Source organism: Emericellopsis cladophorae (assembly GCF_022114955.1).
Source record: "Emericellopsis cladophorae strain MUM 19.33 chromosome Unknown NODE_3_length_1261782_cov_116_963312, whole genome shotgun sequence".
NCBI lineage: Eukaryota > Fungi > Ascomycota > Sordariomycetes > Hypocreales > Bionectriaceae > Emericellopsis > Emericellopsis cladophorae.
Window position 1 is genome coordinate 632,004 of NW_026250928.1, and position 25,956 is coordinate 657,959.

Below are 25,956 nucleotides of genomic sequence, written 5' to 3' on the forward strand. Positions count from 1 at the left end.
AGGCCTAGGAACACGGACAAGACAACGCTATTGCTTATGATCAACGACTGCTGCGACCAAGTCCCGGGGGGGCTAGATCGTGGAAAGTCCCCGTGCCAGCGGCAATGCCGGCACCTTGGTAGACTGGCGTGAGAATGCTCCGCATCTTCTTGGTTATTCTTGGCTGAGATGCTACCGCCGTCAGAGTGGGGTCAAGCAATACGAACCAGCCTAGCCTGCAAAAGTCAACAGAAAGGGCTTTACGTAGAAGCAAAGGCTCATGCATGATGCAAATTGTCGTATTGATGTAAAATTAATACACGTCCGAATGAGATCAGTAGACAACCAAGCCACGCCACGTAGCGTCCGTAAGCCCAAAGGTTTCCATGACTGAGAGAAATCGATGATTTGTGCAGTCTCGGTGATATCCAGTCCACACTCATTCACTAATAATGCCTGTGCTGCTGATCAACGTGCTCTTTGGTATTCACGTAGTCTACTCTACTTTGGTTGCGCCACAGCCCAAAAGGGTAGATCCATCCGCGGTTCGATCGGACGCGGAAGCTGTATGCATGTTGTGCCAGACTTGTACGTAGTGTCCAAGCAATATTATTATTACACGCATCCATTGATGCACTGACCGGCTGCGCAGCCCTGAGCCGTAGCCATACACCGCCTCGCCAAGGCCCATGTGCTCTGGTCGGTTCGTCGTAGCAACACGACCGGTATACGCAGCTCACAACCTACTCCTCGCGTTGAGGTACGTACCACCCAATTGCAGCATCTCTGCTGCCTCGTTGACCATTTCCTTGACAATCTCACCCGCAGGTTGTATCTTGGCAATGGAGCCCGCGACCTGGCCCATCAGGTGAGGCAGATCAATATCCTTGCCCTCATCAATGTCATACTCAATGGGCGTGATGCCTTTGTCACACAGCGCCTGAATTTCCTGCGGCCTCGAGTGCCAGTCCCTGATGTACTCGTTGACCTTCATCCTCAAGGGACGTCCGCTGAGCACCAGTGTCCGGTCTGTCTCGTCGAAGCCGCAGCTGACGACCTCGCGCTTGTGCTCCTCGCTGCACCCGGCCTCCACGGACGCCACAAAGCGAGTGCCTACCCAGACGCCCACCGCCCCCTGCATGAGCGAGCTGGCCAACCCACGCCCGTTGGAGATACCTCCAGCCGCCACGACGAGAGCGGTTGACCCCTTGAGCATGCGAGGCTTGTACTGACGTGCGACGTCGACGACGGCCGGGATGAGGACCGAGTTGGCAATGTTGCCCGTGTGCCCGCCACCCTCGCCGCCCTGGGGGCAGACCATGTCAACGCCCAGCTCGAAAGCCTTGACGGCGTGCTTGGGGTGTCCGACCATGTTCATGACCAAGATACCGGCCTTGTGCAGCTTGTCAATAATGTGCTTGGGAGGCACGCCCACTGCGCTGACAAATAACACAGCCCCACTGTCGATGGTGATGTCAATGAGCTCCTCCAGCTTGCCATGCGTGTAGTCGTGGTTCGTCTTGCGCGCGTTGCCGCCAACCTGGGGCAACGCCAAGTCGACTCCGAACGGCAGGTTGGGATGTTTGAAGGCCGCTTTCATTTCGGCAATAATCTCCCGTAGTTGATCGGGCGTATACTGAAACCCACCAATAACACCCAGGCCGCCAGCGTTGGATACAGCAGCCGCGAGAGCACCACCCGATGTGCGGGCCATGCCGGCGAGCACCACAGGGTGCTGAATGCCCAGCAGGGTCGTCAGAGGTGTCGTGATAGGACCTTGGGGTGCCATTGTGTCTGCGCTGCCTCGTCCGGCTCGAGCTTCCAAATGTCTAATGGTTGTGGGTGTACTTTTTAGAGCCCAGCGAAGAAGCTGAGGTGAAAATCTGTGAAGAAAACAGTGGTAGGTCGGTTTGGTGTGGAAGCTTGCCTCGACATTTGACTGTTGGAGCGCACGCGCACGTCCGTAGACTTGATATTAGTAGGTGGGCCAACCAAATGCGGGGGGGAGCCGCCTATCGTGGGGAAATTGCCCCAAACGTCGACTTCGCGCCGAGGCACTTCCCGTATGGGGTACCAGCTCGCCGGAGTTTCGCTCCTCAGGACAATCCGTCGTCATGACTTTGGAACACATGTGCTGCACCTCGCAACACCGAGGCTGTCGTGATAACGGGTGCTTCCAAGGACAATCGCAACGCATTGCAAAGGCAAAGGTATTTGCGCGATGCGCTGCTCGTCGTCTCTTCAAGATCGCCGTAAACGTCCACACGATGTGGCTGTTAACAGTCCGGAAAGCGCTTTTCATGGCACTTATTGCGGGACAGTGCAGATACCTTCAGCTTCAGCCAAACCTTGGCAGCCTCGCTGGTACAAACTCATCCCTCTCTTCTGATTTTGAAGGTGACTTCGTATCGGGTTGAAGCGGTGCTCCAGCTTCTGCGACTGACATCGCCTCCTTTGCCGGCTCATACACCTCGTCTGGGGCCACGTCCATCCTTTGCCCCGTTGAGGGCTGCAGTTCAGGGCTATCCACCCTGAGACCTCTGGCCCTGGCCAAGTGCGCCGCAGCTTGTCTGCTCTTGGCGATCTTCTCATCTTCCACCATGCGAAGATGCTCTTCCTCCATCTGCATATCCTCGAGTGAAGGCATAGCTTCAGCGTCCGGCGTGAACGCCGATAGCCCAGAAGGCACGCGTGTCAGTCGTAGTGAGTCGCGTGATGCGTTTGATCCCAGCGTCGTCCGTGAGACTGTCCGGGAGCCGCTCAAAGCCGGTCTTTTGCCCTTGCTGCTGCGTGTCTTGCAGCTGCTGCGGTCGTCCTTGCGCACCATGTCGTACGTAACATCGTCATCCAAAGGGACTGCATCTTCTTCACCCTCGCCGTCACTCGGGAATAGGTCGCCTCGGGACCTATATGAGTCTGATGTGTCGCCCGAGCCAGCCGTGCCGCTGCGCTTACGCGATCTTACAATATGGCCGGCATCAGACGACGAGTCCGACCCCAGCAAGGGCTCGGCCTCTGCTGCATCAGGCTTCCCTGGGTGTTCTTGTAGGTTCGCCGCGCTCGGCTTGTATCGCAGTGTTCCGCCCATTCGGAAGGGCAACTTGCTGAGAAAGCCAATCGGCTGAGTACTGGGGATGATCGTAGGGTCCTCGCCTCGAGACGGCCTCCTGCCCCCTTTTGTGCCATAGCTCATGCCTCGCTTTCGTTTCGGTTGCTCGGCGGTCGCGCCCGCTGCATGGTGTTTCTTTTGGCTCCCCGTGCCCGCCAACAGGCGATCCCAATCCTCGCCTCCCCAACCTCCCAGAATTCCCCCAGCCTGCTCCTCCTCTTCGTACCAGTCGTCGTAAAAGTCAAAGCTGTACTCTGCACGTTCGCGCTCGCGTTCCCGCCGCCTCCGTAACCGGTCCTCGGCATCGCCTATGCAGACAGCGGTGCAGGATTGGATCGAAGCGGCGACAGAGCCCAAGCAAGGGTTCACATAATGTTGCTGGAATGACCAGATTCCGGCTGCCGCATTCTCAGTGGCGGCTTCGGCATCCTGCGTGATTTGGTTCCAGCGCTGACGCAGTCGGGGATCTTCGAGAAAGGCCATGGTTGGTAGCGGACCGGTACTCGTGGGTGTTTGGCTTCGCGATCATGGGGTCCTTGGGATGACGTCGCTCGCGCATTGAGAGGCAGCAGATGGGACAAGATTAACGCAATGTGGCCAAAGTATTCAGGTGCTTTCAAGCGACCACGGGAGCGCTTGGGCTCTCGCTATAATGCGCAGGTCTCGCGTATGCGAAGGCGAAGAAGCAGAGTTCGGGCCTGGGGACAGTGGTGGCTGGACGATGACTTCGGTCCAAGTGGATCTGGGGATGACATTGGCGGCCCGGCTGCATAGCGCCTGGCGAGACATTCCTCGTATCATTGAATTACCCTAAACCAGGTTGTGGTATCTATACGGAGGTTATTATAATCTTATCAGACTGAATTGATTAAGACTTTACGCACGTGGAACACGACTCTTTCCCGTCGGTTTGATTAATATGGTGGGCATTGACCGCTTGTAGGAGCGTTCCTCATCCAGACCAATTTGAAAACCATCATGCATTGTCCCACACACCAGGTAGCACACGCCTATCAACGCCAAACTTTGCAAAAGAACAAGCAAAGACTAAGCCAACATGAGTTTCACACACACAGAGCTCAGCTCACTGCCTCGGGATCCTCATGTTGGCCAAAACCCTAGCAAGCAACTCCTCCCTCGTCGCACTCTCCCCGGGATACAGCTTCCTCTAGCACATCACGTCAGTTGACAACTCTCTGCCCAAACCCAGGAACACCCACGGCAGCCAGCCACCTGCGCATGTCCTCTCGGGACCAGCCCTCGGGGTCGCCTGTTGGATCTTGCTCTGCAGGAAACATATCGCTGCCCCAGATGGTCCACAGAGCAGCTGCTGTGACAGCGCCGCCGAAAGCTTGCAAGTGTTAGTGCATATTCATGTGGCGTGGGCTCGTCAACCTACCAAGAACCATGTTCTTCCCCATTGTTAGCTTTCTGACTTTAGACTTTGAGAGACAGAGCTTCGTACCTTGGACTTCATCATGTTGTCGAGTTGCGTAGGCATCTTGGCGTGGCTTGTGGAGACGATCTTCAAGTTGTGACAGATTGAACTGAGAAATGAAGTGACAAAACGCCTTTTTCAGAGGATCTAAGGAGAGACTCGAGGAAAATATAGAGGAGGATTCGGCCTTTAGAGTTATATATATATGGTTTTTGCGGAGTGAAAGGTGTCATGTTCTTAGATGAAGCCTGGAGCGGACGCCACATTAGGCAACGTCACCGCCACGCCGGCTTCACACGTGTGGCTGGTGTGAGCTTCTGAGCCACATCAAAGCAATCAGCCACACTGTATCCACTCTTCCTTCCGCCTGCACCTCGTTGGCTGATTCTCAATGGCCCCCGCGAACGCACAAAATTGTCAAATCCAAAATCCCCATAGCAAATTACGCTTCAAGCCGCCGAAGCAAGATCAAACTTCATCCCCAATCACCAACCCAATTACCGCCAAAATGCCTCGTGAGGTCGCTGATATCAAGAAGGTAAACAAAGACGCTTGTTGTGCTTAGCCTGTATACAACAGATAATTAACGTATCATAGTTCATCGAGATCTGCCGTCGGAAGGACGCCTCCTGTACGTTCACACGACCTGATACACAGACACCGGTGCACCTGGGAAATAGGGACTAACGGTACAACAGCCGCGCGCATCAAGAAGAACAAGAAGGTCGGCAACGTCAAGTTCAAGGTTCGCTGCCAGAAGCACCTGTACACCCTGGTGCTCAAGGACGCCGAGAAGGCCGAGAAGCTCAAGCAGAGCCTCCCTCCCAGTGCGTCCCGTTTTCTTTGCGCAGGTGGCCATGCGATGCTAATAGGCTACAGACCTGTCGATTGCGGAGGTGTCCAAGAAGAACTAAACGAACCACGATGGCGGCGGGAACGGATATCATGATGAATGGGCGTCTCGGGGTACCCTTTGCATTAGGCCACGACTCGAAATAAAAGTCCACCTCACAAACCACCAAATACGGAATTTTGTCAGCGCGCGCGATCTGTGCATCCACTCAGCCGATGATATGCTCAAATACCAGGACCTGCTTCTTGTGAGAAACGTCCAGCTTCTCGACTGTGCGCCCAAGGGGTGACTGGGACTGGGAGTAGAAGACCACGAGCTCGTCAACCTCGGGGGATTCATTTTCAAGGCGCCACCCCGCCCATATCGAGTCCCCAATCTTAAGATCCAGCAGTGTCCCTTCGAACTTCCGATAGTTTTCTTGCACAGCGGGTCTCTCGTCTGCCTGGATGGAGATTCTCTCAACCTCAAATTTCCCTGGTCTCGTAAACTTTGGCGGCGCACCCTTTTGGCGCAAACCGGCGGGTGCCATGTGGAATAGCACCATGCTGTCCTCGCCTTCTGCCAGAAACTTCTTCATTGCCGCAAATCCCATCTGATTCTCGTCACTAGCAATCCACTGGTGATGTGCCTCTGGCGAGCTCCATTGTGCCGTGATGAGCAACGTGTGTGGTGTGGTGGACCTGTCAACGTAGACGCTGCTGAGGTTTGCCTCGCTCGGTGGATCGAGCAATTCAGGCTGGTGTTTACGAACCCAGGTATCTTGGATTTCGAAGCATTCCATGAGCAGCTCGTACAGCTCTAGAGGCTCGTGCGCGTCGCTCAGCTTGAGTAGCGCGAATTCAGTGACAGTCATATCGATGGAGGCTTGGTAGTGTGCGAGTACAATGTGCCGCCGAGAGTGAGGGGGTGGTGAATGTTAAAGATACTTTGACTGCGAGAGACGGGCCCAGCCACTGCCCAAGAATACATTCATTATACGGCCATCCAAAAACCAAGGCTGCGAAGAGCTACGCGTCATCTGCCTCGATGAACGAGGATTGGAGCTACACTACCTTGAGCCGCAGTACCTTAAACTTTTAGGCAATAATCCACGGGCGTTTGGCATACAGCATGCAGCTGACGAGACAGTGTTTACTGTCCTCGCTTGAGCTTGTGCTACAATTGACTGAAACGGTTTCAGCATCATTACACAAGGACTAAAGCAGGGCGGACTACTTACTACATGTACCTGTTCATTCTTCTTTCTTCCCAGCTTCACTGGACACAACCTAATCCAGTTCCTAGCCTCATCGCCGTACCGCTTCAGGCATAGCCTGACGACAATCCTGGGCGCCATGCAGGGCGCATGCACCCCGTGGTAGTAGTTTGATCATCGAGGTTGGCAGGTGGCACCCATCCCACGAGCGACCGACACTGTGCTTTGTCACGTAAAAGCTCTTCAAGGCCGACCCGAGCCTGATGGACAACAATGCTCGCACCACATCGTCTGGTGTGCATGCCATACAGTGTACGACCAAATAGGTCCCAAGGGAGGCCATGGAATCCAGCTGTCCGGTCAAAAACACGCCGAAGGCAAAAGGCGCATATTGGCACGTCTAGTGTCGGCGTTTTTCTTACCCCACACGATCCCAATCTGTAAGCCGTCCCGTCATCTGGTCTTGGTCTGAAATTACACCCAAGGAAGGCTCCATGTCCCTCCACGCAACATCGTACGACGCAATGAGGCTGTGATATCACAGTGTTTCGAACCGCTCCGACTCATGTTTCATTCGCTTCGTTACCTTCTCGTTCATTCTGCTCTCCCTTTTCCCCACGCGGAGACTTTTCCCGGATCATTCAGAGTTCGAGTCGCGCGACCCGCAAGTCAGTAGCGGCATTCCCACCTCGGGATTTGATTTCCCCTTTACCCAAATCTCGAGATCAGCGAACCACAGCCCCTTCTTACGCCGCCCCAAAAACACAGGACCGACGTACCTTCTTCTCGTCGTTCTTTTGCGCGACTTGCTCATGGGCGCCCCCGTCGATATGACGGCTACCACGAACGGTAACGCGAGCCTCAATGGCGACGGCCCCTCCCTATCGCATCGCATCAAGATGGAGCGCAAGCAGTCCAGTCCAATGGCACCAGCCTTCATGGTCTCCGCACCCGGCAAGGTCATAGTCTGGGGAGAGCACTCCGTGGTGCATGGCAAGGCGAGTTGCGCGACCTCGAGACGAGGGCTCGGCTAACCTGGGACAAAGGCTGCGATTGCTGCAGCGATCTCCCTACGCTCCTATCTCCACGTTACGACCCTCTCAAAGTCCAAGCGAACAATCTCTCTGCGATTCCCCGATATCGACCTTGTACACACCTGGAGCATCGACGAGTTGCCGTGGGATGCTTTCCACCACCCCGACAAGAAACAGGCGTACTACTCGCTGGTGACGGAATTAGACCCCGACCTCGTGGATGCGCTTCAACCACACATAGATGTTGTCTCGCCGGACCGATCAGAAGAAATCCGCAAAATCCACCGTAGCTCCGCGTCCGCATTCTTATACCTCTTCTTATCGCTCGGTTCGCGATCGTTCCCGGGATGCCTGTACACCTTGCGCTCGACAATCCCCATCGGCGCGGGTCTGGGGAGCAGTGCTTCGATATCAGTCTGCATTTCTGCGGCCCTCCTACTCCAGCTGCGAACCCTCGCCGGTCCCCATCCAGAACAGCCTCATGACGAGGCCAGGTTACAGGTCGAGCGCATCAATAGGTGGGCATTTGTGTCCGAAATGTGCATCCACGGCAACCCCTCCGGCCTCGACAACACGGTCTCGACACAGGGCAAGGCGGTCCTCTTCCAGCGCACGCTGGCGGCTGCCCCCGCCGTTCAGCCCCTGTGGGACTTTCCAGAACTGCCTCTCCTGCTGGTGGACACGAAGCAGGCAAAGTCGACAAACCACGAGGTCCAGAAGGTCGCCAGCCTCAAGGCGCGCCACCCCAAGCTTGTGGGTAGCATCTTTGACGCCATGGACCGCATTACACGCGAAGCTGCCGAGCTTTTGGAGGATGACGAGTTTGACGAGGAGGACGACACCTGCTTGCAAAAGGTGGGCGAGCTGTTCTCGATCAACCACGGCCTGCTGAGCGCTCTTGGCGTGTCGCATCCACGGCTGGAGCGCATCAGAGAATTGGTCGACCATGAGGGCATCGGGTGGACGAAACTCACGGGCGCGGGTGGCGGCGGCTGCTCCATCACTCTGCTCAAACCAGACATCGCCCCCGAGAAGATGGCAAAGCTCGAGGCGCAGCTAGACGAAGAGGGCTACGAACAATTTGAGACGACGCTGGGTGGCGACGGTGTAGGTGTCCTGTGGCCTGCTGTCCTGAAAAACGGCATGGACGAGGATGACGAGGGCGGCATGGAGATTGATCTGGACAAGTTCCTCAATGCTGAGGGAACGGAGGGCGTTGAGCGTTTGGTGGGCGTCCATGGCTCGAGTGGTGAGCGGGAAGGTTGGAAGTTCTGGAGAGTCGAGAGTCGATGAAACATGCATTAGGCAATGGGAGACGAAACGGGAAACGAAGAACTCGGTAGGAATCGTGTGGGCGATGTTTCCAATGCTCACTGGTAGAGAATAACCTTACGGTGCTAATGTAGATAATCACACAAAACGTCTAGCTTGTAGCACTATGAATGAATCGTCTGTGTTTTAATATATATGTGGTATGCAAATGCAACTGCCATATGCCATCCAACCCTCTAGTTTCGTGAGACGCCTTTGCCATGCCGGTCGTTGCTCATTATTCTCAGTCACTCATAGGCATGCCTCCTACTCGGGCTTCTGCCCGTAGACCATGTAACTGCCTCTCGTATTAGCAACTTTGTGTGTTATCGAAGGGGTTCATGTTACCCACATTGGCCAGTACGCATGGATTCCCCTGTCTCTCATCTGCTTGCGGACCTGCGTCAGGTACACATCTAGCTCAGCCTTCTTCCATCCAAGGTGTCTGGTGAACAAGGCCGTGCTGAGCGCCTCGAGCCCTCCCGTGATGGCGACATCCGTCCACCGACCTAGCATTCGGTAGTAGTCATCGTCCGCCCAGGGGCACTGGGGCCAGATGAAAATTTCCTCCTTCACGTTGATAAAGCCGGCCTCTTCCATCTGGCGTTTGTACAACTTTGCCCCATCTATACCCCGACCAGCAAGATGTGTCGCCCGCAAAAGGTCGCGGCTCCATGTCGCAAACGCCGAATCTGGATCCAGTGTGCCGTCCGAGCACTGTACGGGGGCGACAATGTCCTGGACCTCGCACCAGCCGCCCGGCTCAAGATTGGCAAAGGACTGGTTGAAGAACCGAGGCCAATCTGCTATGGCGCCCGTGAGCATGCGACAGAAGATGAAGTCGAAGGGCTCGTCGTAATTCCAGTCATCCTCCACGTCGTCGATCTGGAAGCAGACATTGGGGGGCACATATTCGGGCTGTATGGGCGAGATGTCAATGCCAATGACCTGTGTGATGTCAGCATCGGTGGTCTCCAAGTCACCTCTGAGTTTGTCTACTTCTGTATCGGGATGTTCTTGGGCTTGGACAGAGTCAGCAACGTCCGGGGCCAAAGTGCATGCGCAGGAAAAACTCACCGAACTCGAGCGCCCAGGAACCTGTCCCTGTGCCGGCGTCTAAGCACGTCCGTATAGGCCGGTCTCTCCCGGCTGGGCAGAGATACAGTCTACCCTCCAACGTTAAATATGTGAGGTAATGTTGCACGTCTGATCTGTCAGAAAGGTAGCTCCACCCGGCTCCGCGAGGAACAACATACCTAGTCGCCTTTTTTCAGACTGCGAGACAATGGTGATCAGCATGTGCCATTCGTGAACTCATGGAGCAGCAACCGACTCACCTCGTCGTTGGGTAGTACATAACGCACTGCGCCCTTTGTAAGCCACGCGTTTACACAAAGTGATGCCAGACAACCTACGATGCTCCTTGAAACCATGGTAGGTTCGCCCGTTCTCGACCCGATACTTCATCACATCGGCTGTCAACTCTTGCGTCTCTCTAAGGTGCTTTTCCTGATCCCGTTCAGCTGTGTCCCATTGCGAGCGTAGCAGGGACCTCACCCCTAATGAATCTTTATCGGAGTTGCTGTCCCCTGAAGGACGCCTTCCGGAAGCCTGGCCACGTTTAACATCGAATCACCAAACGACCGACAAAGACTGACCTCTGGAATTGCGACTGGCAAATTTTGATTTCCTTGCTTGGCAGCTGTTCCAATTGTCGATGGATCTGATACTGCCGTGTTGTGATTCTCTGCGGGTTTGGGGTTGATACTCAGAGGCGCTACTCTTGCACCGTCTTCCTCCAACGGTGTCGAACCTCCCATTTTGACGAACCCAAGGCAGCACCACCAAATTCGGGATGCCGTTTCGAAGCCTGCAACTTGTCGCCGCTGTTTGTTAGGAGTGAGGACGCACGTAAAAGCATGGGAGTTCCCCGACGTCCCTAGCTCGCCGGATCCGGAAATGGGACAGATCTGGCGCCGCTACTAAGCTTGTAGTCGATTTCCACGGCAGCCTCTATCTCAGTAAGGTTTGTCGAACAAAGGTGATGCGTCTCTGATATAAGTGGCGTTAGGCTCAGGCGCTTTTATCCGCTGACTTGGAGCTCGAGCTGGCGTTTGTCACTGAACAAGAGAAGGTCCGTGAGTTGATAACAATGCTATTGAGGCAGAGTATGACTGCCCGGTTTGTTCAGCTGCTATTGTGCCTTCTTTTTCGATTCTCTGGAGCAGCGCTAGTGCAACGTATCTTGGTAGCAGCGCGTGAATTTACCACCGTCGTGGGCGTTTGCTGGTCAGAGCGAGGCTCTTGATGAGGGTGCGCACCGCACAGTGCGCACGCCGGTCGATGTTCGATGAGTTGTTTGTGCAGTGGGATCCGTCACCAACAAATGAGAGCGTCTCTCACGGACGATGCGCTGCAGGAATGGCCAGGATCAGGGACGAGGAGTGAGACGAACGCGAGAGAGAAGAGAACAAAAGGCCCTGGGCGCGCGAGGGGGCAGTAGTGAGGGCGTAAAAGTGCCCCGTTTTAGTACAATCCTGCGACTTGCTTCCCCGTCGGCTTCAACTTTGTCGGGCCCGATCTGCTAGATCTGTGTGGACGGGGTGGCCCGATGCAGATTCTCTGCAGGTAAAGAAGTCACCAACCAGCCCGGCTGATGTGGACGGTAGACGCAAGATCGAGACCACGGGAGGGGGGCATGAAAATAGGAGAACCACCACGACATGAGAGCTCGCAAGTGCTTGGTTGTGATCGAGACTATCCGGTGCTTGGGTTAACAAAACAGACTGGACATGCACCTGCGGCGACCCGGGAATCCGGTCGTCGGTTCGTGTATGGGAGGTGCCGATACGGCAGGCAGAGTATACAGGTACGTAGTCTGGGTTGGTTCCATCCAGCTGGAGCAGCTGGGACGCAAACGCGTGCCGACTGGCTTGCCCGCTCGTTTCGTCTGGCTGGCTGAACCGACCTCCACTGGGGTCTGCAGCAACGTCCCCAAGAAGCGGTCAAACCGGCTCATCGTGGTGGTGTTTGCTTGCATGCCAGCGCATTTCGCAAGCGCCCATTCCGGCTCCACTCGCCTGGCCCAGTGTTCTGGTTCGGTCTGTCCTGAGTCCTGGCTTTTAGGCTGACCAGGCAGCCATCACGACCCCTCATTGTTGCAGTTGCACGCACCTGTACTGCATCAAAGCAACCATCACGGTTGGCGATGCTGGTGTTGGGTAGAAACATAAAGTCAGAGAGACGCAGACGCTTGGCTTGCAGTCGCCATCTGCATCTGTTGAGTCAGCGGCGCGCAGGCGGATGACGCACATGCGTGAATACACCTCAACCCACCATACGATCGTTCGTACGAGCACTACGCCAATCAGTAGGTTGTTACTTGATTCGCAAAACGTGACTAAGGACGGTAGAAGAGACGCGAATCAAAAGGTTGAAATATGCTTCCTCTAGTGCGGCTGTGGGTGTGGCCAGGTGCTGAGAAGATTGGGGTTGGCGTCCTTGCAGGCTGTCATGAAGACCGCCTATGCGACCCAAGTGCCTGGTTCATCAGCTGCACCCGCGCAAGCAAAGCCCCAGCAACAAAGCGCTGAGTACTGTCCACGTTGCATACTAAGCGCACTGTGGCTGCAGCTTCCATTCATGCCGGATAAGTTTCTATTGTTCTTTGAGCTGGCTAATGCGGTATTGCCAATACCCCTCTCTGATAGGATCCCATGTCTTGGCCAGTCTCGTGAAGCATAGTGTCGCCTTCTCGACGTTGCCCGTTTCCACAGATGCATCAGCCAACATTTCAAGTGCGTGGGAGCTCGTGACCTTTTCTCCCCCTTCGCCTGAACATTCCGCGAATTGAGAAGCAAAGCCCTCCTCCGTGCTCATACCTCTGCCCGCTTTGCGGAGCACGCCTCTGAGATAGTTCCACGAGGACTGGTTCTGAGGGGACAGCAGGATCTTGTCTCGTGTATACTTGAGCTCCCTCTCAATGATGATTGCCGGGACTTTGGGGTCGTGCTCCGTCGGCAACGCATCTTTTGTTGACTGACCGGGGTCGGAAAAGACGAGGTAGAACCGATGCGACCAGGCTGAGTTGTTTCGCACATCATCCTCAATCATGTTCTGAGTAGAACCGAGCTCCGCCACTGTCCAAATACCAAGCTTGGCTACAATGTCTTGCCTGTATGACCACACGTGGTAGTTTTTGGTGTCCTCCGCCAGAATCTGGTTTACAAAGTCGATCTCACTCTTGGCAAGCTTCCTCACTGCCTCGTCATCGTCGGCGATCTTTGGGTAGTAATAGTCGAGCAAAAGCTGGCGATGGTGCCAGATTTGGTAGTTCTTGAGGTTGTTCAAGGCAACCTCGTTGAGCCACTCAATCTCGTTGGGGACAGGCAGGTCCAGGACCTGAATGATCTTGAACCTGTAGAGCCATACCGTATAGTGCGCTGGATTCATAGATATAACGTGCTCGGTGATGCGAAGACACCGTGGGGTATATTCCTCGCCCGCCATGACGGCGCGCAGGTAGGAGATAGCTGCGATCATTAGTAGGAAGCGAGCGCAGGGTCAACGGCTTGTGCCTACCTTCAGCATAAAAGTCTGGATAAGCGATCCGAGCCAGAGCGCTCTCGGGCTCCTCCATGGGAATCGGGATAATATCATCGTAGACCGGATCCTGCACCAGCTTTGCCGTGAGCTCCCCGTACAATTCTTTCTTCAAGGCCGCCATCTCTCTCCTTCTTTTACGCTCTTCCTCAATTTCGATTTCGGCCAACTCGGTCTCCTGTCTCTTCGCCTGGTCCCTTAGATGAACGAACTGTCTCGAGAAAAGAGACAGCGCGCGGTATCGTGCTTGCTTGATCTTGCGCTGGTTAAGCTCCTCGATGGTATATGATGCAATGTCTTTGCCGTTCTTGTCTTTACCCCAGTCGTAGTTGTCTCGTACGTGGCGGATGGGCAGCTTTTCTTTGTTGACAAACTTCCAGAACTCGCGCTCAGCTTTGACGGATAGGCTGATCTTTCCCTCGCTTATGGGTTTGATGAGATTCGTGTGCGAGTATATCTTTAATTCCTCGGGCGTCAGGTCATTGAGATCCTTGCCATGGTACGGCGTCGAGAGGTTGACGCGTCGCTGGGTTCGCTCGCTGACAGTTTCGGGCTCTGCAGATGGTCAGCGGGCTCGGGCGACATGGTCGGTGAAAGGCAATGTGTTATACTCTTGAGATCCTCAGGCTTGGCCCAGACTGGATCGAGCTTTCCGGTCTTCTGGGGGACCTTTTTCGGCGGCATGGTACATGGCTCCGAAAGGGTTGGCGGGGTTGGAGGCACGGTACAGCTTCAAGATGTCGTCTGCTGGATTGTTGTCTGCCCCACCTTGATATTGTTCGCGACGGCACAATAGACGCAGATGCTTCGCCCTGACATTGCCCGCCAATATATGCGGCTTCAAAGTCGTATGGGCCGAAGCTGATACCAGCCAATGTGCTGTCGTATGGTGCTTCGATAGACAAGGCTCTATGTGGAAGGAATATCTGCGCTTGGCTCGCCCTAGACCTAGAATGAAGCGGTTTGCGCCGTCTCGTAGGGACCTAGCTATTTATATATCCCTTCCCGTCCTGCGCTCTTCTATCTTTACGTGTATTACGTTGCATCAGTTGCTGTATTAGATATTTGCAAACATGACGTCCAAGGCCTCAGCCATTCATAGGACCAAATGGTGGACCATCACAAGCTTCCGACGCCGCCAATGGCTAGACAAACATCTGCCTTCCCAGGGGGTATCATTGTATTCTTTCTGGTTCCCGTACGCCAATTTGTCCTTTCTATAGTGCCCTGTAGTTTTGTGATGCGATCAGCCACTGCTTGATGCCCTTTGGTGGGTTCTTTTGCATCGCTTCCCAGTTCGGCCAGAGCACAAACGACTCGTTGAACATCCTTTTCGGCGCCTCTCTGCCTTTCCCATATTGCACCCGACCCATGACCGATACCGAAATGCTCATCATCTCGCCTTTGCTCTCTGCTTTCTCCTTGATGGGGAAATTGTCGGGCATTTCGTACGTGAATGATGGGTTGGTGACGTGTGCATCGAAAGATTCGACTTCGTAGGTGACAGGGTGTCCGTTAGACTGCTCTGCCAGTTGATTAAAGTAATCTGCCGGTGTCGGAACTACGGCGCCATTGATAGAGATGTCGGCTGTTTTGGTGTAGCGGGTCGTGGAGTTAACGTAGAAGGGAAGGATGGGCGCCCTGCGGCTGATTGCATCGTAGTAGCGGTTGACAAAGGTCTCTGCGGCTGTCGTTGTGGTCAGCATAAATCGCTTGCATTCTGAGCATTCTGAAATGTCGTACCGTCGCTGGACACCTTGATCTGAGTGTCATGATCTGGCGGCGCCATCTTGGCCCCGGATGTTGTTGATGCTCAAGTTTGGCGAGGGCCGCTACCAGTAGGCAGAGCTATGAACAAGCGGGGATCGAGCGTGGTCGCTGGACTGCGTTGGAAGAAGTACGTATCCTCGGGAGGATTCAAAGGTTCAGCTTGACGCGTCGCGGTGACTGTGATAATTAATTCTTTTAGCAAAGGCAACTAATTGCCTATGACGATTTGCACAGTTATCGGATGCTTGTCGCGCACTGTACACCATTCTAAGTAGAGTGCCTCCCTCCATGAACTGTCAGTCTTGCAGAGGGAAATCTCAATCTACCAACCCTCGCAGCTTAAACATGGCCTCAGTTCATGGTTAGATTGTCATATATGTATCATTGGTTGGTATATGATTGCTTTACCTTGGAAGGTAAGAGACTGGACGAAATTGGCACTGTGCGCAAGCCACACGGTATCCGGTAACAATTTCAAGCTACTCGCGACAAGCACTGTGATCCGGCCTACACTGCCTTTCCAGGATTGAGCATCGAGCACCATGTTGTCTTATGGCTCGCGCTCTCTTCATAGGCCGCGCGCAAGCCGTTCAGTTCTCGGGGTCTTGCGCAGCCGACCTCAGCCCAGATGGCCCTCACGATGTTGCTACGCGACTGCTGCGCGGGAAGCATCCAAGCTTGACTACTCTTCGGCCTCAAAACCCTACTATGTAACGACACCGATCTTCTACGTCAATGGAGGTACCGATGCCCTTTTGATGCAATCTGACAATATTGACGCCTCATAGCTCCCCATATCGGCCATCTTTATACCATGATCCTCGCCGACGTGCTCAAGCGATGGCATCAGCTCAAGGGGTCGGAGGCCTTTCTCAGCACCGGGACGGACGAACACGGCATGAAGATTCAGCAAGCGGCGCTCCGTCACGAGATCGAACCGAAACAGCTCTGTGATCAGAACGCGGCGGAGTTCAAGAGGCTGGCGGCCAGCGGCGGGATCAGTGACGACGTCTTCATACGCACCACGGAGGCTAAGCACTACGCGGCTGTCGAAACATTTTGGCGCAAGATGAAATCAGATATTCCCCCACACCTTGGTCTATACAAAGGAAAACATTCAGGCTGGTACAGCGTCGAAGACGAGTGCTTCTACCCCGAAAAGCTGGTGGACTCCATCATCGTCCCACAAACAGGGCAGAAGATCGTGGTCAGCGCCGAGACCGGTAGTAAGGTCGAGTGGGTAGATGAAGAGACCTGGTTCTTTCCTTTGACCAAGTACCGGGACATTTTGCTGGAGTTTTTCGACAAGAACCCTACCTGGATCGAGCCAGCGAGCAAGATGAGCGAAGTGCGCGATTGGGTCGAGAACAACCTGGAAGATTTGTCGGTGACGAGGCCCTACCAACGCTTGAACTGGGGTATACAAGACCCGGATGACCCAAGCCAGACAATATACGTCTGGGTTGATGCTTTGGTGAACTACTTGACAATCACTGGGTACGGAGAGAGTTGGGACTCGCCGGACGCCGCTGACAAAGGGATGTGGCCATCGGATGTGCACGTTGTCGGCAAGGATATCATCCGCTTCCACGCCGTTTACTGGCCTGCGATGCTCTTGGCGCTTGGGCTCCCCATGCCGAAGAAGATCCTCTGTCACAATCACTGGACAATGTCCGGGCGGAAAATGTCCAAATCCATAGGCAATGTTGTGGATCCTTTCGATGCCGTTCAGCGCTGGGGTGATGATCCCTTGCGCTACTTTCTCATGCGGAACGGTTCTTTGCACCGCGACACTGACTACTCCAACGATCTCGTGCACGCTGTATACACAAAGGAACTCCAGGCGAACTTGGGCAACGCCTACTATCGTGTGGCACGCCCTAAAGGAAAGACTGCGTGGTCTACGAGGAGCGCGGTGGATGCCTATTGCGATGGCGTCTTCACGGCGCACCGTGACCTCAACTACAGTGCGAGACCGGAACTACATTTTACAGCTCTCGACGAGACCCTCAGTCAGGTTTCGCTGGACTTTGCAGAGTTCATGGACAAGCATGACATTCCGTCTGCTATCCGAGTGGTCACTGACCTGCTCACAGAGGTTTGACGCCCCCCCTAGCGCTACAAGAGATTCCAACTAATATTTCCACCACAGTTGAATCGCTTCCTGAGTGACACTGAGCCGTGGCACATCTCGAAAAGATCTATGGGCGGAGACGAGAACGCGGCTGTCACGCTGAATTGGGTCATCTTCAAGGCTTGCGAAGCGCTTCGAATCGCTTGCATTCTGCTGCAGCCCATCATGCCATCCAAGGTTGCTCACATCCTCGACGAGCTCAAAGTGCCACTTGAGCACCGCACCCTGGAATGGGCTAGACCGGGCCTTGAAAGAAATTATGGACTTACACAAGCTGAGATACAGGCCTTACGCAGGCCTGACCAGTACGACACAATCTTCCCGCCTATCGCAGGGACGGAGGCCAAGAAGTCACGGTCTAACTCTCGAGATGCCACACTTAAGCATTTTGCGAAAAAGTCGTAGCGGTTCCTGGCGTGGTTCGGCCAAAGAAGGCATGGGACATTTCGACTTCGTGAATGCTGTCTGGTGGCAGCAGCGGTGTGTGTGTGTGGTTACCAGTGTATAATATTGATGGACAAGTGCCGCGGCTATATTTTGAAAGCATTTGGATGGTTTCAACAGGAATGAGGGAGTTCTGGTGCAAGCTCTCGTTTTAGATAGGCAGGTAATTGTATTGAACAGCATTGAGCCAAGACTTGGTACCCCACCACCGACTCGCCATCATCGGCGCCGCGCTGAGTATGTGCCCCTCTATATAGGCTCACAGCCTCAACTCAGTTCCAACTCCAGTCTCACACACCACAAGTCGTTGTTGCAAGATTCACAACCATGAAGTTGAACTCGAAGACAGGTACGTGATACCGACTCAGACAATCCCTTCGCTAACAAATCAGCTGTTGCCAGTAGCAGGGTGCTCCTCGTGCCCTACGAGGGACATCATGTGAGCAAGTACCACTCTTGGATGACCGACCCGGTACGTGAACACACACACACTGCGCTGGCAGATCATGTATTGACAGGCACAAGGCCCTTCAAGCAGCCACGGCGTCAGAGCCACTGTCTCTCGAAGAAGAGTACAATAACCAGCGCTCCTGGCGCAACTCGGCCGACAAGCTGACGTTCATCGTCTGCCAGCCCATTGACCGGTCTCTTGACGGGCGTGGCGACATTCCCTTCATCAGAATAAACACGCTGGATTTGGATAGCATGTCACGTATGACTGGCGATGTCAACTTCTTCCTGCACCCGTGGGATGCGGAAGGTGGCCAGGAGGGCTGGCTCGTGGGCGAGATCGACGTTATGATCGCAGACCCTGAGTTTCGCAACCAGGGGATGGGAAAGGCCGCTGTGATGGCTCTGTTGGTGTACGTCCAGGTGCAGATGGGCTTCATCCTGGAGGAGTACGTGATGAGCAAACAGGCCGACGGTGTCTCGGGCGCGAGCCTCAAGGCGTTCTTTGTCAAGATCAAGGAGGGCAACGTGGCCAGTCGCAAGCTTTTCGAACGATTGGGCTTCCGACAGGAGGGCCAGAAGAACTACTTTGGAGAGTACAAGATGGTCATGCCGCTGGATGAATTGCAGAAGCAGCCATGGTGGGACAACGCGCTGGCGGATTGGATCCAGATCCCTTATGGCGGTTTGAGGGATCAGCTCAAATTCATGGATTGATTTGTTTTTATACATTTGTAATTCAGTTTGAACCGCAAGCTTGGGTTTTTGCCATGCGCTGCCAATTTGAAATGCTTGAATGTTGGGGATGGACTTCAGCATAGCCCTGCAGACAAGTACAATAAGCATTGAGAAGTAAATATGAGCAATACTACCCAATCAACTGTTTGATATATGTTGATATGCCCTTTCTGAATGTACATGCGACTAGGTCAATTAGATGTTCGGATGGGGATGAGAGAAGGTGCAGGGTACTCAAGACACGAGACCTGCAATTTCGTATGGGCCAATCAATTGCTGACTGATCCAAATTTCTTGAACTGCTCAAACTGCCATGCGGACAAATGCAAACGCTGCTCTAATCCAGGACACGCGACCGAATAACCACAACACCACGATGAATGTTCTGCGCAGCTTACCGCGCGTAGCGCGCACAAGCGTCGCCAGACCACGGTGCGTCTCTCTTCTACTCCGTGAGAGGCCGACGGCTAACGACACTAGGACCTTCACAACCCTCATCTCGCGCCGACCAACAATTGCTGTCCCCCGAACTACCGCGCCATCGTTCACACCCTCGGTCGCCGCAGAAGTCGATCTCGTCCCCAAGTCAGCAATTACTTCCCACCCTGCGTTAGGGATCATTCGCTGTGGTCCACGCAACACTATGCACAACCACACGCGACTCGTACAGAAGAGGCGGTTCGGATTCTTGAAGAGGTTGAGAAGCAAGACTGGGAGGCGAATTCTACTGAGGAGGAAGATGAAAGGCAGGAAAGAAATCGCTCAGGGGTAATGACCCCTAGGGAGATACGGGGTAGGCAGTATGTGTACGATATTGCATAAGCTACGGACGATAGAGGGAGAGACCACGCGCTCTTCAATGGACCTGTATATGAACAACATTACTGCACCGGCCCTGCCACGCCATTCTCGCACTCGAGCCCGTCCACGCGGCAAACAACGCCAAGGTCATCGCTTGCGGCCCCGATCCAGATTTTGTACGCTCCATCGACCTCTGGAACGACCCAATCCTGCATCTCAATGTCCCACACACTGACATCCTTTCTCGTGAGGGTCAATTCGACAGTCTCACTTTCGCCGACTTCCAAGGTGCCCGTCTTCTCGAAATCACGAAGCTGGATAGGAGGGGTATCGTACTCGATGCCCTCGGGATATTGCAGGTAGAGCTGCACCGAAGCCTTGCCGGCGTACTCCTCACCAGCGTTTGTGACTGTCACGGAGACGGTATACGCAGTGTCGAACAGCGCTGGATTACCTCCTTGCGCACCTCCAGCTCGGGGACCCTCTCCTTTTTGGGTGGAGGTGTATTCCTCCGGATAGTGCTTGTACTCGTTCTCCGAATCTTTGCTGGCGTTCTCGGCTTCCGTCTTGGTGAGCCAAGAGTAGATGTACCGAGGGATCTTGTTGAAGCCTGCGGGCGCGACCGCCTCGCTCAACTCTGGGATGGACTGGGCGTACTCCAGTATCGGACCCTTCTCCGGGCGACTCGGCGGCATGGTCTCAAGTTGAGTCACCTTCTCAATGGTCGCGTTGCCATAGGAGAAAGATGTGTAACTCAGCCCATGGCCAAACGCATACCTGGGCTTAATCTGCTGCCCATTCAGCCAACGGTAGTCGATGTACAAGCCCTCGGAGTAGGTGTCCTGCGGCTGGTTCAGAAAGGCGCTGTCGATCAACTTGGTCACGCTCTCTGGCATGTCGTCCTCGCTGTATGTGATAGAGTACGGGAGGTGTCCACAGGGGGACGCGTCGCCAAAGAGGACATTTGTCAGCGAAATACCTCCTTCCTGACCGGCCATGTGCTGGATGAGAACAGACTTGACAGATGGTAGATCGATCCAGGCCTCCAGCTCGAGAGGCCCTACGGTCTGAGCAATGACGATGACGTTCTCGTACCTTTCGGCGGCATCTTGGACGAGTTTGTCACCATTGTGCCACGCGAAGAGACGACTTGCATCGCGATCGCCATGGTTTCCCTCCACAGTGTAGCTGTTCTCGCCGGCATCTGAAGTGATAAAGACAATGGCAACATCGTCCTTTGTCGGCTCGTCAACCTCCGGAAAGGAGTCGGTATTGTAGAAGGTCACGTCGGCGGCTCGATCCTCCAATGCACCAAGGGGATCATCTATATACATGTAGTCGGTGGTTCCAGAGCCCCAACCCTGACCGAGGAAGCCCTTATTGCAGTTCCTATCCGGACAGGCGTTTGGTCCATCTGGATTGGTCTGTGCGGCTGTGCCAAAAACCTTGAGAGGGCGGGACTCGGGTAGGGGCAGAAGGTTGTCCTCATTTTTGAGCATGGTGATGGCTTCCTGGGCGATTTGACGGGCGACTAGATGGTGGTCGTCTGCAACCTGCACAAACTCGTTGATCACACCCTTTGGCGATGCAGGCCACGCAGCGGGGTAAAGATCCCCAACAGCGTCGTTGCTCAGAGTGTGGAAGTTTGTCTTGGGGAAATCATCGCTGTCTTGCCCCATCTGATACCAAGTTGCAACGACCCGGGTTGCCATATCGTTCAGGCGCTCCATGGGCACAGTGCCATTGAGAACAGCGCGGGTCATCTCGTACATCCAGAAGGAGGACCCAAAGAGCGGAACCTGAGTGTCGCCAGGCATGTCTAGATCGAGACCTGCGAGGGCTGAATCAACGCCAGACATGTGGGAGATCCAGTCGGACATGACAAGACCTTGGAAGCCGAGCTCATCTTTCAAAAGACCGTTGATGAGGTATGGTTGCTGGCTGCCAGCAGATCCGTTGACCTGTTCGTGTCAGCGTACGAGATGTGTATTGTCTTTTCACTTAACTTACCGCGTTGTACGAGGTCATCACGGCGCCCACACCAACCCGGACAGCCTCGGCAAACGGCCAAAGATATAGCTCATGCAGCGTGCGGTCGTCAATGTTCGCACTATACCCATACTGAAATGGATTATACATACGATACATCTCTTGCTCGTTGCCGATCAGATGCTTCACCGTGGCGGTCACACCCTGCTCCTGTACACCCCTGATGGTCTCGCGGCCACCAACACCCTGAAGAACAGGGTCCGCACCGAAGCCCTCCCAGTTACGACCACCCTTGGGTTTACGACCCAAGGGGCCGACTGAGGGCCCCAGCCAGATATGAACTCCCTTACCCCTGGCCTCTTTGCCAATCGCGGCACCCCTCTGGTACATGAGCTCCTTGTCGAACGTGGCACCTACCGTGATGCCGTCAGGGAACGTGGTGACATTGTCCGCTTGACGGATACCATTGGCCGCATCGTTGAGACATAGCTGAGGGAAACCAACGCGGAGTGCCGACCCAGTGTTGCCGTTGCAGCGTCTAAATATATAAGTCAGCTTCTTCGACTTTGATGGATGACCGACCACGAAGCTCACCCTGGACAAAGTCAGCGTTGAAGCCCTTATCTGCAATCTTGACTTACCCATGAAGATGCCAGTTCCGGCAGTAATGTTTGTCTTTTCAGCTAGGGTCATTTGATTTACTAAGTCTCTGGCCTTCTCGTAGCTTTGTGCCCAGGAGTCGACCCAGCCACCGAACGGCGCTGGGTAGTACATGGGCACATAGTAGCCGTCCGGGACATCATCAGGAGATCTCTGTTGCAGAGGACTGCCACTGACCCCGGCCAGAAGGCTGATTAGAGCATAGGCTGTTGCAATAACAGGGGAGGGTACCATGGTGATAATGGTGGATTGGAAGCTGGGGCAATGGCAGACAAGCAAAGGCCTTCGGCGGCGAGCTGGATTGTCACGTCTTTTTGAATGTTTCTGAATCGATCACGTTTTATGCATACCCACGCAACACATTACAACCTTGCAGCTGACCCATCGCAGATGCAATTGCGATCACCCAAATCGCGCTGTAAAGGGTGCAACTGCCGGGACTGACTACCCACAGCAACTCTGCGCCGTGACGGCGCAAAAAGCTCCCCTGAGATCCCGTCAACAATGACCCATTGGACATAAGCCGATTTGTGCACGTGGCTATTTTCCTCATGGAAGACTGTGGCGACGCCTCGGCATGCCTGGAGGAAGCGGGACTGGCAAGGCCATCCATCTATGATCTAGGCAACGATTTACCATGACCCCAGCCCTGGACCTGGTCGCGTATTTGACCATGCTGTTGCGGGGAAGCCTGGCACCCGAAATACAGAATTGCAGATTTCGGTCAAGGACTCAATTATACTCATGATGACGCCAGCGGAGCAAGCTGTAAGGCTGCCTTGTGATAGACGCTGTTGCATAACACCACTTTTCAGCCGTGTCCGCGTCTCGGCCCAGCGACTCGCGAGAGCTCCTCAGAAGGCCCTTGGGGACAATGACGCAGCTGTCCTAGGGCGGCCGGTCGACCGGCGATATTGCCCTTTCATTATTAATGTGGCTGCGCAAAGTCGAAAGCTTGCATTCAAGGCAGGCCGGAGAGCTGCACCTGATCGAGGAACGGGGTGATTCTTCCACCCACACGACCCCAATGGGGGTTTCCCCCCGGATGCAACCTTTGCGGTCCGATCGGACTTCGTCGTGGCGAGAGGAACGAGCAACTCGTGCAGGGTTGTTTCCTTTTCCCGCTGCTGCGTGTTGACGAAAGTGGCTCGGCTGTATTGCTCGTGAACGTTGAACTATACCCGTAGTCTTCTTGACAATGATTCACGTCATACGCGATTTGTCTGGCGCGCATTGAGGTGCTTGTATATTCACAACCAGACGGTCTGTAACAAGTCCGGATGGGGAAACCCGTAGATTTCATAGCAGAAATAGGGTATAGTTCGGCTAATATTATAAGAAAGCTGTTCGTTCAGCAAGTTGTGTTCGCCCAGTGCACCATTCGCCATCTCAAAGACCGATTTGGACCTTAGTGCTTTCCTTCTGTGATCATTCCCTGCGCATTCGGCACACCAACCAGAATGATGCCTCGAGGCACGCGGACATCTCTCACTTTCATGCAGCCAAACACGTTGACCTCTTTGATGTTTGGGCAAGAACGGAAAATGCAGCTCAGCACATAATCAGTGACCTCTTCGCAGAAACTGATCTTCAGACGTCGCATCTCGGGGTATGACGACGCGCCACTGAACACCTCTTCGAATGCTTCTCGAGAAATGTTACGGCAAGCATGGACGTTGAGATATCGCAGTCTCGGGCCAGAATGTGCCATGAGGGCCTTGAATCCATTGCTGCAGAGGCCCACGAGACCATCGTTCTGCCTGGGCTGCATAGCGCTCACATAGCGACACTTCTCTAGGTCAATGAACGTGAGAGGCGGGTTCTGCCATGCTGTGAAGAGTGCGGCAAATCCGTCATCCGTCATCAAGTGGCTTTCAGTTATGCGTAATTTCGAGAGGGAGCGACATGTCGTGTGGATGGCATCCAGCACACTATCGTCCGCATTAGGCACGATGCTGAGCGAAAGCGTCTTGAGATTAGGTCCGGAACCTGAGACCGCTTTTCTGATGGCTGGAGAACTTGGACTGTGCTCCAGTTGTAGGCCCAAGTGCTCGAGGCAAGTGACATTAGCAAGAGCTTTCACACCCTTGTCAGTCAACTTCTGATTATGCTCAATTTTCAGGCGCTTGAGGTTCGGACAATGTTCCCGAACAAACTCGATGGTCTCGTCACCAACGTGCTTGTCGGTATAGTAAATTTGTAAGTTCTGGAGATAGGACCCTTGAGCTCGGAGAAACTCGTGTAGTTTATCCTCACTCAGGAGGTTCGCTCCATGCAAGTAGAAGCTTTCCATTTTCGTGTCTCGCGATAGTACGTAGTCCATGACTTCATCTTTGAACTGTACCACGCATCTAGCTTTGAAGTGTTTCAGACCAGGCGCGATCTGGAAGATGCTGATCAGCTCTTGCTCGCCGAGCTTTGCCCCATCGTAGATACGTATCGTTTGCGTAGAGGGTTGGAGGAACAAGGGCAAGGTATCAGGGCCCAGCAGTCGCCGCTTTGAGAAAATGCGGGCGATTTTGTCGACCAAATGTTCTGGCAGGTCCCCCAAGCTTTCCGCCAACTCCACATTCTTGGCCAAAGTCTGCACACATAGAGTGGCGAGGCTCAGCGTTCCCACGCTGCCATCCAGGAGACGGCTTTGGGCTGCTCTCCGAGAACCAATACCAGCCGTCTGTCGTCGGGGTGCCTTCTTCTTAGGCTTTTCGCCCTGTCGTTCCTTGGCTATTTGTCGTCCGCAGGGCGCGCAGAGAAGACCGCCGTTGGGTCCCTGAACGGAGTAGGGTGTTACCGTGAATCTCTTGTCGCATATTTCGCAGTTTTCCATTTGTCCCGGTAGAGGCGCATGACGCTCGTTGAAGATGGCCCGAGCAATCTCGTCATCATCAAAATCTGAATCCTCGTCGGCATCCTTCTTGCGCTTCTTGAAAGCTTTGGAAGCTTTGATCTTAGCCAGAGCCTTCTCTTTTTGCGCCGATTTCTCAGGGCTTTCTTGTTCGCCTTCGTCTCGCGTGGACTGCCGACGGGCGACGCGGGCAGGTGGTAAAGGTGCCGGTGTGGGATTGTCGTTCGCATTCAGTGTGTCACTCGTCCCACTTGTATTTTGTTGCGCGACAGCTTGTCGTCTGCGGTCAGCATCGTCACGGATTTGACGAGCTGAGATGTTGTGAGACTAAGACGGTCAGCAATGGTAATCTATCGGCGCTCGTAAACGTACGGCCAGAAAATCTGTTAGGGCAGACTGTGGCCCGGTGATGTTACGTGTCTGACGTAAATTACGAGTACCATTGGTGCCGTCGTTGCCGTTCATGGTCTGGTTCTGTCCGTCGTTACCATTGCTGCCGCTGGCGCTCTGATCCCGTCGAGGTCGCGCCCTGTACGTATGTAAGCATCTGACTGCGCTTTCCGCATCACGTCCTTGAGGCATACATTGCTCAATGAGGGTGTTG

The 25,956-nt window shown here is 54.3% G+C and overlaps 12 protein-coding genes across 12 annotated transcripts; 3 read left to right on the forward strand and 9 right to left on the reverse strand.

The window, feature by feature from the left end:
- Positions 1 to 715: 715 nt before the first annotated feature.
- Positions 716 to 1,768, reverse strand: J7T54_007984 (nitronate monooxygenase-like protein; the record flags this gene model as incomplete). The annotated part of the gene is made up of 1 exon (XM_051502567.1): positions 716 to 1,768. The coding sequence occupies one exon, from the start codon at positions 1,766 to 1,768 to the stop codon at positions 716 to 718; it is 1,053 nt and encodes a 350-aa protein (XP_051365746.1).
- A 549-nt stretch (positions 1,769 to 2,317) lies between these two features.
- On the reverse strand, positions 2,318 to 3,571 carry J7T54_007985 (uncharacterized protein; the record flags this gene model as incomplete). The annotated part of the gene is made up of 1 exon (XM_051502568.1): positions 2,318 to 3,571. One exon carries the CDS (start codon positions 3,569 to 3,571, stop codon positions 2,318 to 2,320), a length of 1,254 nt encoding a protein of 417 aa, XP_051365747.1.
- A 698-nt stretch (positions 3,572 to 4,269) lies between these two features.
- Positions 4,270 to 4,589, reverse strand: J7T54_007986 (uncharacterized protein; the record flags this gene model as incomplete). The annotated part of the gene is made up of 3 exons (XM_051502569.1): positions 4,270 to 4,439; positions 4,488 to 4,500; positions 4,554 to 4,589. 3 exons carry the CDS (start codon positions 4,587 to 4,589, stop codon positions 4,270 to 4,272), a joined length of 219 nt encoding a protein of 72 aa, XP_051365748.1.
- A 445-nt stretch (positions 4,590 to 5,034) lies between these two features.
- J7T54_007987 (ribosomal l38e protein family domain-containing protein) lies at positions 5,035 to 5,440 on the forward strand (the record flags this gene model as incomplete). The annotated part of the gene is made up of 4 exons (XM_051502571.1): positions 5,035 to 5,064; positions 5,124 to 5,157; positions 5,225 to 5,353; positions 5,406 to 5,440. The coding sequence occupies 4 exons, from the start codon at positions 5,035 to 5,037 to the stop codon at positions 5,438 to 5,440; spliced, it is 228 nt and encodes a 75-aa protein (XP_051365749.1).
- Positions 5,441 to 5,587: 147 nt separating this feature from the next.
- On the reverse strand, positions 5,588 to 6,232 carry J7T54_007988 (uncharacterized protein; the record flags this gene model as incomplete). Its single annotated transcript, XM_051502572.1, has 1 exon — positions 5,588 to 6,232. One exon carries the CDS (start codon positions 6,230 to 6,232, stop codon positions 5,588 to 5,590), a length of 645 nt encoding a protein of 214 aa, XP_051365750.1.
- Positions 6,233 to 7,404: 1,172 nt separating this feature from the next.
- On the forward strand, positions 7,405 to 8,901 carry J7T54_007989 (uncharacterized protein; the record flags this gene model as incomplete). Its single annotated transcript, XM_051502573.1, has 2 exons — positions 7,405 to 7,560; positions 7,621 to 8,901. 2 exons carry the CDS (start codon positions 7,405 to 7,407, stop codon positions 8,899 to 8,901), a joined length of 1,437 nt encoding a protein of 478 aa, XP_051365751.1.
- A 285-nt stretch (positions 8,902 to 9,186) lies between these two features.
- J7T54_007990 (putative methyltransferase tdiE) lies at positions 9,187 to 10,386 on the reverse strand (the record flags this gene model as incomplete). The annotated part of the gene is made up of 3 exons (XM_051502574.1): positions 9,187 to 9,217; positions 9,272 to 9,867; positions 10,375 to 10,386. 3 exons carry the CDS (start codon positions 10,384 to 10,386, stop codon positions 9,187 to 9,189), a joined length of 639 nt encoding a protein of 212 aa, XP_051365752.1.
- A 2,190-nt stretch (positions 10,387 to 12,576) lies between these two features.
- On the reverse strand, positions 12,577 to 14,205 carry J7T54_007991 (Protein farnesyltransferase/geranylgeranyltransferase type-1 subunit alpha-like protein; the record flags this gene model as incomplete). The annotated part of the gene is made up of 3 exons (XM_051502575.1): positions 12,577 to 13,451; positions 13,501 to 14,076; positions 14,133 to 14,205. 3 exons carry the CDS (start codon positions 14,203 to 14,205, stop codon positions 12,577 to 12,579), a joined length of 1,524 nt encoding a protein of 507 aa, XP_051365753.1.
- A 533-nt stretch (positions 14,206 to 14,738) lies between these two features.
- J7T54_007992 (uncharacterized protein) lies at positions 14,739 to 15,310 on the reverse strand (the record flags this gene model as incomplete). Its single annotated transcript, XM_051502576.1, has 2 exons — positions 14,739 to 15,208; positions 15,265 to 15,310. 2 exons carry the CDS (start codon positions 15,308 to 15,310, stop codon positions 14,739 to 14,741), a joined length of 516 nt encoding a protein of 171 aa, XP_051365754.1.
- Positions 15,311 to 15,636: 326 nt separating this feature from the next.
- Positions 15,637 to 19,036, forward strand: J7T54_007993 (methionine--tRNA ligase-like protein; the record flags this gene model as incomplete). The annotated part of the gene is made up of 6 exons (XM_051502577.1): positions 15,637 to 15,652; positions 16,080 to 17,389; positions 17,444 to 17,730; positions 18,127 to 18,218; positions 18,262 to 18,341; positions 18,395 to 19,036. The coding sequence occupies 6 exons, from the start codon at positions 15,637 to 15,639 to the stop codon at positions 19,034 to 19,036; spliced, it is 2,427 nt and encodes an 808-aa protein (XP_051365755.1).
- A 902-nt stretch (positions 19,037 to 19,938) lies between these two features.
- On the reverse strand, positions 19,939 to 22,741 carry J7T54_007994 (beta-glucosidase F-like protein; the record flags this gene model as incomplete). Its single annotated transcript, XM_051502578.1, has 3 exons — positions 19,939 to 21,819; positions 21,869 to 22,260; positions 22,489 to 22,741. The coding sequence occupies 3 exons, from the start codon at positions 22,739 to 22,741 to the stop codon at positions 19,939 to 19,941; spliced, it is 2,526 nt and encodes an 841-aa protein (XP_051365756.1).
- A 1,174-nt stretch (positions 22,742 to 23,915) lies between these two features.
- Positions 23,916 to 25,817, reverse strand: J7T54_007995 (DNA repair protein Rad7; the record flags this gene model as incomplete). Its single annotated transcript, XM_051502579.1, has 4 exons — positions 23,916 to 25,523; positions 25,604 to 25,663; positions 25,725 to 25,735; positions 25,793 to 25,817. The coding sequence occupies 4 exons, from the start codon at positions 25,815 to 25,817 to the stop codon at positions 23,916 to 23,918; spliced, it is 1,704 nt and encodes a 567-aa protein (XP_051365757.1).
- Positions 25,818 to 25,956: the final 139 nt, after the last annotated feature.